At 34.9% G+C, this 10674-nt stretch overlaps 1 protein-coding gene across 1 annotated transcript; it reads left to right on the forward strand.

Annotated features, from left to right (window-relative positions):
* Positions 1-3727: 3727 nt before the first annotated feature.
* Positions 3728-9239, forward strand: LOC111408017 (protein SCO1 homolog 1, mitochondrial-like). The gene is made up of 6 exons (XM_023037759.1): positions 3728-4113; positions 4314-4404; positions 6944-7156; positions 7397-7486; positions 7579-7711; positions 8797-9239. Exons 1-6 carry the CDS (start codon positions 3784-3786, stop codon positions 8912-8914), a joined length of 975 nt encoding a protein of 324 aa, XP_022893527.1. The 5' UTR covers positions 3728-3783; the 3' UTR covers positions 8915-9239.
* Positions 9240-10674: the final 1435 nt, after the last annotated feature.

Genomic DNA, 10674 nt, shown 5'->3' on the forward strand with positions numbered 1-10674 from the left:
GGGCAACTTGGGGAGGTCTACTTTTGTTAGAAGATTTATTCGATGGAGTCACTGAACTGGAGATTTTGGCCATTGTGGAGTTCAGTATGAAATAGGTTGTAGACTGTAATGACTCTAGTTGTGTGTGTGACTAAGTTAAGCTTCGCTTATTTATAACCCTTTTAGAACTCTCTCAATACAAAGTAGTTTTAAAAGTGAGTTCTGTTCAATGTGATTGTAACAGTTAACCAGTCACTTTTGACTTTCATATGATCGAATCTATTTTCATCATTTGCGCAGTCTCTTATATGCCCCGTTTGGGCCCCATTTTTCGAAAATGAAGATGGCTGGAATAACGTTTTTTTTTAAAAAAAATTGGTGGTTGAAATAGAAGGAAAAACTTTCGATTTACATATAATATTATTTTCTAGAAAATTATGTGGTTGAAAATAGAAAAGAAAAAAATGAAATATAATGTAATGGAACTTAATGGGGGCCAAACGGGGTAACTCAAAGAGGAAAGAAATTGTTGAGCAAGTGAACGATGCGTCAAAACTCGGTGTTGCCTAAGTCAAATTGGTTTTTGTAGTGAAGGTTTTAGTATTGTATAATGGAAGCTGCTTTCTTCCATGTTTTTCAAGAACCAGTGATGCTATAGAGAGATAATCCCCCCAATGGTCATTGAACTTTGTCAAAATCCCCTCAAGAGGTCACTGAATTTCAAAACGTCCCTCAATAGTCACTGAACTTTGTCAAAGCCCCCCAAGCGATCACCGAACTTCAAAATGTCCCTTCATTGAACTTTGCAAAAAGTCTCTAAGAGGTCATTAAGCTGGTGATGTATGGGGCCCCAATTTGCAAAGTTGAGTGATCACTTAGGGACTTTTTGAAGTTCGGTGACCTCTTGGAGGATTTCGGCAAAATTCATTGACTATTTAAAGACGTTTTGAAGTTCGATGACCATTGGGGGATTATCTCATGCTGTAGACAGTCATACAAGCCAACTTTACACTTATATTTTACTTTTATATCGAAGGTGATAATGCTTGTGGGCATGAGGATTGAATTTCTTGTATTGTTACGGTGTTTTCTTGTCTACCATTATTATTTCACCTTTATAGCATTTTTAGTGAAATGTTCTGTTACAAAATTTATAAATTAAACAGAAATGGAAAATCTACGCACCTTATACACGTCGAATACATTGTAATTTATTTGACTCTTGAAATTATAATCGATGTATGGTTCATGAAATTTTTTTATTTTAGTTAACAATATAAACGAAATAAATTTGTGAACTTATTGGCACAAATGTTTTTGAGACCCCAAATGAAGAACTTTATGGTGATTTTGCTGCACATGGCACAAATGCTTCGTAGGTGAGACAATGTTCAATTGGGTGGTATTAAAATGATGCTTAGACCCTAAATATAGACAGAAAGGGGTTTTGGGTTTGGTCGTAATTTCATCTTTAATTGACTCTATTATGTAATGTTGTATAAATTGGTGCTCTATTATCACTTGAATTTTGCTATTTGTATACTGTACGTGCCTCTCACATTTCACAAGAGGGAGGATTCACGCCCCTCCCTCTTGTGAATGGCGTGTCAACGTTAGCGTACGTATAGCAAAATTCATTATCATTGATTGCATTATTTGTTATCAATAGGTCAGATTTTTGGACCAATTTGACATGACTTTTACTTATTATAGACGAGTTTTTGAAAGAAGTTCTATTAAATTTTGTTTGTAAATAAATTTTTAAAAGAACTTTCTATTTGGAAAGTGCTTAAAATTAACTTTTGAATCTGTCGATAAAATAATAATAGTTCAAGTCTCCAAGATGATTTTTGTGAAGTGTCTACATATTTAGGGATGTCAATTGGACTAGTCGGCTCAAATCGTCTGCGGCTTGGGCGAGCCTCGCATTTTGAGGCACTGAACTGAGCTTGAATCGACTCGTGTGACTCATAGGGCTAGCTCATAAAATCAAGGCCCCGTTTGAGAGTAATTTCTCACCCCAAAAAATTGATTTTTTGATCGTTATTTCATTATTTCAACCGTAATTTTTGACTTTTTTCTTTTACAGGTGGCCCCCACTTTTTTCCTAACCGTTAAAAAATCAATTCTCAAAATCACTACCGAATAGGCCCCAAAAAGAAGCAATTGTGTTTTGCTCTACTTTGCCAAACCTCAATTTTTTGATCGAGCTTTTGCTCGATTCGACTCGGACAAAAAAAAGTTTTGACTTAAGCCCTCTTTGAACCTCATTAATTTTCATTCCATTCCATTTCATTTTTCTCTCTCCTATTTTCAACTACACAATCTTCCATAAAATAATATTACACGTAAATCGAAAACTTTTCATTCTTTTTGAACCACTCATTTTTCAAAAAAATATTATTCCACCCATTAATTTTTCCACGTAATGGGGACCAAACAAGGCTTAATTTTATTCGAACTGACCCGAACCTTGAATATCCACTCGAGTCGTAGACGTCCCAACCCATATTAAAGTCTAAACAATAGCGCTACGAATACGCTCTTCCTCCTCATAAAGTTTTACGGGGGTGTCCCCATTTCAGAGTTTAATAGATTTCTTAATATTTATAAATTCTCATGGATTGTGTGAAATTTGATAGAATTTAACAGATCTCATAAGATTTGAATGTATTTCTACTTTGTAGATTTTAAAAAAATTTCATGGATTTTATAGATTCTGTGTAAAATTTATAAATATACTTAACATAAGCCACAAAATTTTGCTTTTTCTTTAACAACTCATTCTTACACATATGCACGTTAATAAATCACAAAAAATGATCGAATCCTTATTCAATTGTTTGTTAAACATTGAATATTGTAACAGAGCTTCAATAAAAAATCACACACAAATATTCAACAAATTCAACAAAATGCAAGAGTGAGAGAGGAAAAAAATCTGTAGCGTTAAATAATCAAAGTCGCAATCAATATGAATTAGTTCAAAAGACCACAACCTTGTGAGATACAAACACAAGAAGGCAATTAATTCCATGCTCCAGAATTCTCATTGACCATGCAGGCACAAAAGAAAAAATTATGGGATACCATCCTCATATGTCATGGCTAGAATTTGCAGGTATATATAGAAAACACACATCTTTTCCCAATAAAAAGGAATAGGGTACAGAACTTGAAAGACGTAGTTGTCCCAGTATGCATACTAGGAACTGTAAATTACCATAATAATTTCCAGCACATCTATAAAATAGTAAACAATATATAGCGTCAATAAGAAAAAATTAGTTCAATAAAAAATCACACTCAATATTCAACAAAAAATAGTAATCTTTCATAAATTATCATCAATTGATAAGTTCCCATACATGATCTTTTCACAGTAGAGAAATGCGAGATAGAAAGAAGAATAAAATCTTGTTCAAGATGGGGGGAGAGAGAGAGTGGGCAGCAAATCTATAGAAAGGAGAGAAAAGTTGTGAAATTTGTAGTGTTGGGATAAAATTGTTACAGATTTTTTGTATTTATATTTTTGCCTTGAAATCCTTCAAAATCTATTTATTTAATGAAATCTTTATAAATCAACTAGTTATTGAGGAGATCTAAATTTCAAAACTACCTATTAAAATGTACATTGAGAACACATAAATTTATAAATATTTCTAAAAATTTAAATTGGAGACACATAAATTTTAATGAATTATATTTAAATCGACATACTCAATTTAAATGGAGTTTTAAAATCCATACACCTCCCTTTACCTTCGGAACGAGTAATTCCAAAACCTCAAACGTGGAATTTCAATGCCAGTAGCAATGGCTTCGTCAATTTCTCGAAGCTTACGTCTTCGCAGTATCTATGGCTCCCTTACTGCTCAATGCCGTCTCAATAAACCCTCATTTCATAGTCTTTCCGGAAATTCTCGACCTTTCACAGCGGATTTCCCCCCCGCTTTTGCAGCAATTAATTTTAGATTTTTGTGCACGACTGCTACTGGTAGCAGTATTAATCAATCAAATTCAAATGCGCATGTAACTGGAACATCGGCGAGTAGATCGTCGGAGGGTAATTCTGGTAACAATAATGATGGAAAGGGTTCTGGTGGATCGCTAGGGAAGCCAGTTCGCGGTGGGGTAATTCTTTTCGCCCACTTTTGTTATGATCGTTTATAATGGATTTTCGTAGTTTTCCTATCATCAAAAATAGTTTTGTTAGCTGAAGAGGTCAGTGGAACTGTTATATTTATTAGTTAATTTTTTTTCTTGGATTTAACGAGTTTTAGTTTTCGTTATATTGCTGAATTGATGGTTGATTGAACTTCCAATGTTAACAGCCTGTTTCGTGGATGAGCTTCTTTTTGCTTCTTTGCACAGGAGCGGGATTGGTTTACTACTATGACAGGGAAAAGAAACGGCACATTGAAGGTTAGATTACTATGGTGAGTTGTGGTGTGTATACTCATGGTTTGAACATTCATGGATGCTTCTGGTTATTTCTTGATTTTGAAATCTGATTTGGTGATTTTGCTTATTTCTTTCAATTTATGAAGTTGATTACCTGAAATGCTTATTGTTTCCATTGGAGTTTGGATAAGAGGGTATGGGGACCAAAAAGACAAGTGGTGTTGTCTTTTTGTTTTTAAAAAACAATTGTGGCTGTACTTGTATGATGTTGTTCTAGGATCAGTTTCATACTCTTTTCTTGCAATGTTTTTTGGCATAACAAAATTCAGTTAAGAAGGTGATAATTTTTTTTAGGAATGATAGCTGTAGGTATTTTAATTGTTTTGGATTCAGTTATTCATTCAATAATCATCAACAACTAGCTAAGGGTTAGCTTCAATATGTTTGAGGTCTTATACATGAATATATTTCTGTCACTTCATTCAAATCATTGCTACATGTATTGAAACATCTAGTAGTAACCAGTCCTTTGCAATCACGACATGCTTTTTTAATTTTGATCGGAAGTAATTAAATCCTTTGCCTAGATTTACACCAATAAGATTCAATTCTGCACTTTGATTTGTTGATGGCGGAGAGAAGTTCTTTTTGAGGTGGGGGTATTGTAGAAGTAATAAATCTGATGGAGAAGCGATGCTGTAAGGTTTGTGTGCTCTTGATTATGAGAGGAGAACATTTCTGAGGTGGTGTTGGATTTTATTTACATATGTTCGGGAATATGGTTTCTCGTTTGTATTTTATTGTCTGAGCTAAACCTTTTTGTTATTGTTTCTTGGACAAGGACAGAGGACCTTTTTGGTATCCATGGTAAGGGAATTGTTTGATACCATCTAGTATAAATTTTCTGGGGCTGTCTTGTTATACCTTTAAGTGTTCCAGTAATCCACTAAGGTTTTGTTTGTTTCTTTGAACTTTGTTTTGTTGGTCTCTTTTTATTTATATATTTATTTTGGATTTTCCAATGTTTGGTGTGCCAGAAGAAATTGTCCAATTGAAAATGTTTTTTGTTTCAATGAAAAAACTAAGCCAATTAGGGGTTTAACTTACAACTTCTATGAGAGATAAACTCCACAATCACCATTTCGACTGCACTGGCTTGCTGGCAATTAGATGACGACTACTGTGGAGTTACCCGGGATCTCGGTCATTGATGACCATCAGGTAGCTGTTGATGATCACCAGCCTGTCGCCAGAGGCTATTAGCTAATCTTTGGAGACTGTCAGTGTCAGACAGTCTTAGTGATGTGGGGTTATTGGCAACGATCACCAGGCAGATGTTGGAGACCCGTGATGAGGAATTGCCTAGAATATAGAATCTAAATTGGCACCGAATTTTTTTTTATTGCTTTCACTGTCAGTAATTATGGACGAACCAAGGGGCATACCAGAAATGGATGGTAGAATGGCCAGTTCCTTTACTTTAGTGGATGATTGACGAAACAATTGTTAATATGTTCTAGTTGCAAGCCTGTTTATTGCTGAATGTAGCTTTATCTTCCTCCTGAAGAACGGGATACAACATAGCTGTTAGAAATGTGTGTCTTTATTTGGCATACGAGTGCCTCTGAAATTTTTTAGGTCAGCAAATTCATATGAAGTTAAAAGGAATTATGTAAGATTGTTATACGACCTGCAATATTACAAGGATCCTCATGTTCTTTTGATGAGCAATATATAAATAAATTAAAATGTTCTTGTAAAGGGTAAAAGTAGACTTAAAACACCATTTTTCTAAAACACGACCTTATACCCTCAGTAGCAGTCTGCATGCCAATATTTCAACATCATGTTTGATAGGGTAAACGTGCTTCAAAATTATATTACAGCAACAGAGGTCTGTAATTATGATTACTGTTGGATAAGGCCTCTTGGAATGTGAATGCCACCAAGATTTTAAGACTGATGTAGTGTCTCTGGGCAGTTGTCTGGCTCTTTTTTTGAATAGAATTTCATCTCTTTTGTCCACAAGATTTCCTTTTAACCCTTTGAAGGATAAAACAAGATAAATAATTTGATCCAATAATCATTAAAGCATCACCCGAAAGTAATACATGTTAATGTTTAAGTTCTCTATTCAGTTGTTGTCTGTCACACTCCATCAAGGACCTCTCACTTTCAGTGGGTATTAGAGCACCAAATACCGTGCTTTATTGTACACCTACACTTTCATTAAACATGTTAATTTTTCACTGTTTTGCATGGTCGTCATCATCATTGGACATGAATGCTCCCGACCTTTCAATTGGTGCTACCCTGTCGAACAGTACAGAAGAATAATATAAAGGAGAGGTGGGAGATAACTAAAGGGTCAATGACTAGGTGACGTAATATTGAATATAAACTAATGGAAAGATATTCTCTCTGAAACAAATTATCCAAGTATTTAATAATGTGAATCGTTATAATTTTTGCATTTGGATTCCTTTTACTGTATTTCCATTTACTGTTAATGGAATTCCACAATGAATTTTACTTGTCTTTCTTCAATTATGTTTTGCAGGAATAAATAGTGCTTCAAATGCTGTGAGACAGGGACCCTCTGTTGGGAAACCAGCTATTGGGGGTCCATTTAACCTCATTGACCATAATGGGAAAGCTGTCACTGATAAGGACTTTCTAGGGAACTGGAACTTGATTTATTTTGGCTTCACTCACTGCCCCGATATATGCCCGGATGAGCTACAAAAGCTTGCTGCTGCAATTGATAAAATAAGTAAGTTTCTCGATTTTACTTTGTGGTTGTCATTGTGATGCCATCTTTGTGATCATTTTATGTTGTGATGATGGAAGCAGTTGAAATATTGTTTGTTGACTGACATTGGTGGGGTTTGTCTGTTATTATTTAATCTAGGATAGGTTTAAAACTTGTACACCTTAAATTTGTTCTTGCATTGATTTATATTTGGTTAAATTTTGCCAAAATACTTGGTTTCTCATTTTTCTGCATTTGTAGAAGAAAAATCTGGATTGGAAGTACTGCCCGTGTTCATTTCAGTTGATCCAGAAAGGGATACTGTTGAACAAGTTTCTGAGTATGTCAAAGGTAAATTTTCATTTGTGATTCTGACTTGTTCTTTACATGGTCGTCCCAGCTAAAAGTTTATGGTTTAAAAATGATTCCACTTCACCATGCAGAATTTCATCCAAAGTTGATTGGATTAACTGGTAGCCCGGATGAAATTAAGAAAGCTGCACGTGCTTATCGAGTATACTATATGAAGACAGAAGAAGAAGGCTCAGATTACCTTGTTGATCACTCAATAGTCATGTATGTATTATCCTCCACCACTCAAATTATGCCAAGACTGATACATATCAATCTCAATTTATAACTCCGTCATCTTCCTAACTGGTCCGCTGCATGCCTAGCATTTTCAAGCATTCATTTAGATTAATTTTGTCCAGTTGTTATTGGAAAAATCACAGTTTAATTCTCTTCTTTCTTAACTTTTCAATCTCAAGGAACAAGGAGAGTTTGAGGTGATTTTTCGTTGAACATATTAGATTTTTAGGTGCCCTTGTCAATAAAATGTCATAGTATTGATCATGGTTAGGTTGCGCTTCATCAGTAAATTTTCACGTGGGTGAGGAAATTGCTGGACAAGGCTCCAGGGCATTGGAGTTCCTCCTGTTTCTTTCATATGTGTACTTCTATATCTTGTGGTTAGAGCAGTGATATTGAGGGGAAAATTTACATCTGGAATGGTACCTCAGCGGACTTAGTTTATACCAAGACATTAGGCGAAGCTGGCTAAACAAGTGGCGGTGGTTTGTCAATTGCATTCCTATGAGCGGGTTTCTGGGTGTAGCTTGATATTGATTGAAATAATCAACTATTAATGGCTCGGATGAAATTTTCACGTGCAGTGGGAATTGGAGAAAAATTTTCAGTGCTTTATTGTGTACTCTTAAGGCCCCACAACAGCTATGGCATTTTTAGAAAGGATTTGCAATGTCACAGTACTTAACTGGATAGGCTGAAGTTGGTTCTCAGCCGAACAGAGATGGAAATGGGGTTGTTCTATGGAGGAAACTGTAGTTCTGATATAGAAAGCTATTCATTTCTCTCTTTTTCCCCTGATATAAAGAATGTTTTGGGCATTTCGTGCGGAAGTTTTGGACCTATTGTGAGGTTTAATCTTCGTGAAAAGTGGATATTCTAACAAGTTTGATGAGATTGTTGGGCCTTGTTTTATAATCGGTCAACTCACTTTTTAGTACATATTTCGTAAGACCCACAAGTACTATCCACTTGTTCACAACTCATTTCTATTTATACATAATTTGAACTGTTTAATCACTACTCTCCAACATGTTTTAAAATCTTGTAAATATGGTTTGTAAATGTCGCAGGTATCTGATGGACCCAAATATGCAGTTTGTCAAGTTTTTCGGCAAGAATGTAGACGCTGATTCACTTGCTGATGGCGTAATTCAAGAAATAAAGCAGCAGAAATTGGTAAAAGCATAGTTCTGCGTTCTCCTGGTCCAGGAGATCTTGTCTGAACTGTAAAACAACATTTTTCATGGGATGTTCATTGCAGAATAATCTCAAGGCTATATTTTTTAAGATTATATGAGCGTACATTTTAGATAACTTCATACTTGGAAGAATAAATTATGCCGATGAAGGTATACTTAGTACGTGACATGGAAACTAACAAGATTTTAGCTTCTTTTTCTCTCTCACTTTATGTGACCTAGATTATGAATGCTCGACATAACTTTCATCCTCAGAATTGTAATTTTTGCCACTGGTACAAGTACTTTGCCAATAGAGGATAATTTTATTATTATTATTATTTTTTTTTAAGGAAGCAAGCAAGATGAGGGCACCGTGCTTTGTGCTTGAGGCTTGTTCCTTACTCTACTTACGAGTTCGGAAAAAGCCCCTGCCAAAAAAATCAGTGATAAGAGGCTTTGACCTCCTCTCACAATGTTGGGCCCCACATGATTAAACAATTGGGAGGAAAAAGTGGCTCCAACCCCTAATGTGAGCGTCGGTCAAGGCCTGTGTCACTTTTTTCTGGCAGAGGAGCTCAGTTCCACGAGTTCACATTGTTGTCTTGCCCTATTTCTGAAAAGGCACGTAAATTAATGTCGAACACAATTCATAGAATGTATATAAACGTCTATTTGTTAATTCACTTGCTTGTTTTATTTGCTCGACTGTATATGATTCGGAGAGGCATGCTAAGATACCGTCAGATGCTTAAATGATTTAGAAAGTTGGATTGAATAGTTGTAAATAATCAATTGTATTTATTTCTATGTTGTTGTACAAACTTTAAGCTGCGTAATAAACTTGGGTCTTTCCATCCATTGATGCTACTGCCAACAGCCTTGAGTTCTCATCTCCCCCCATGGGGCACTTAGAGGGGCAAAGTTCTGATCCTCTCCTCTCCATCCCCCCCACCTACCTATACTTATCCCCCTTGTTGATGAATCTTTTGTATCGAACAAAAGTCTCATATCCTCTAGTAGAAGTCTTATCCCGTGGAGTAAGCTCTACATTCAATCAAACCATCCATTCATTACGTATTCCAAGCCAAGCCCAAAGTTTCCCGCATCATTGAATGCTGGAGACTTCTATTTTACTTTTCAATTAGTTAATCAGTTAACCAATCTTAGTCAAGATCCAAATCTCTAAATTTATCTTTAATTTAAAGGGTTAATTTAGCCACTGTTACTAAAGTCTGTTCAAAATTGAAATGACATTAATGTTATAAAAGAGAGAAAAAGACAGGAGAGAATAAACATCAATAAACTTGTGTGTTTTATTAAGAGTGAGGTATTATTTATAGGGAATAATTAGAGCTATAAGGAATACAACAATCATAATTACTGTAGTTGCAGGAGGATAAAAGTCATTCATAAATACTATTATACTTACATGATAACTATCTTATTGAAATATTATTTGATAAAAATTCGATTTGGACAAAAATGCCGGCAAATGATAAAAGCATACAAATTATTTGAAGTAATAAAATGCTATCTCATTAAAACCTTGTCAAGAAAACCTAATAGGACAACTTTTGATTGAAGGGAAAAAAATATAGCTACTCTCCTAGTTTGAATTCTTGTATTAAGTGATCCATCTTTTGTATGTCAGCGTGTTTAATATTGATATCTTGTCCATAAGTATCTTTAAAAAAATTTTGTAGGATAAAATTTGATACCTACAGTAACATAATGATTCAAAAAATCGCTCTTGTTAATCTCTTCGAA

The sequence above is a fragment of the Olea europaea genome, chromosome 13 (genome assembly GCF_002742605.1).
Source record: "Olea europaea var. sylvestris chromosome 13, O_europaea_v1, whole genome shotgun sequence".
Lineage (NCBI taxonomy): Eukaryota > Viridiplantae > Streptophyta > Magnoliopsida > Lamiales > Oleaceae > Olea > Olea europaea.

Coding starts and splice junctions, on each gene's coding strand:
- LOC111408017 (XM_023037759.1), top strand. CDS start 3,784: ATGCCAGTAGCAATGGCTTCGTCAATTTCTCGAAGCTTACGTCTTCGC. Junction 4,114..4,313: donor GGAAGCCAGTTCGCGGTGGG/GTAATTCTTTTC, acceptor CAATGTTAACAG/CCTGTTTCGTGGATGAGCTT. Junction 4,405..6,943: donor AAAGAAACGGCACATTGAAG/GTTAGATTACTA, acceptor TATGTTTTGCAG/GAATAAATAGTGCTTCAAAT.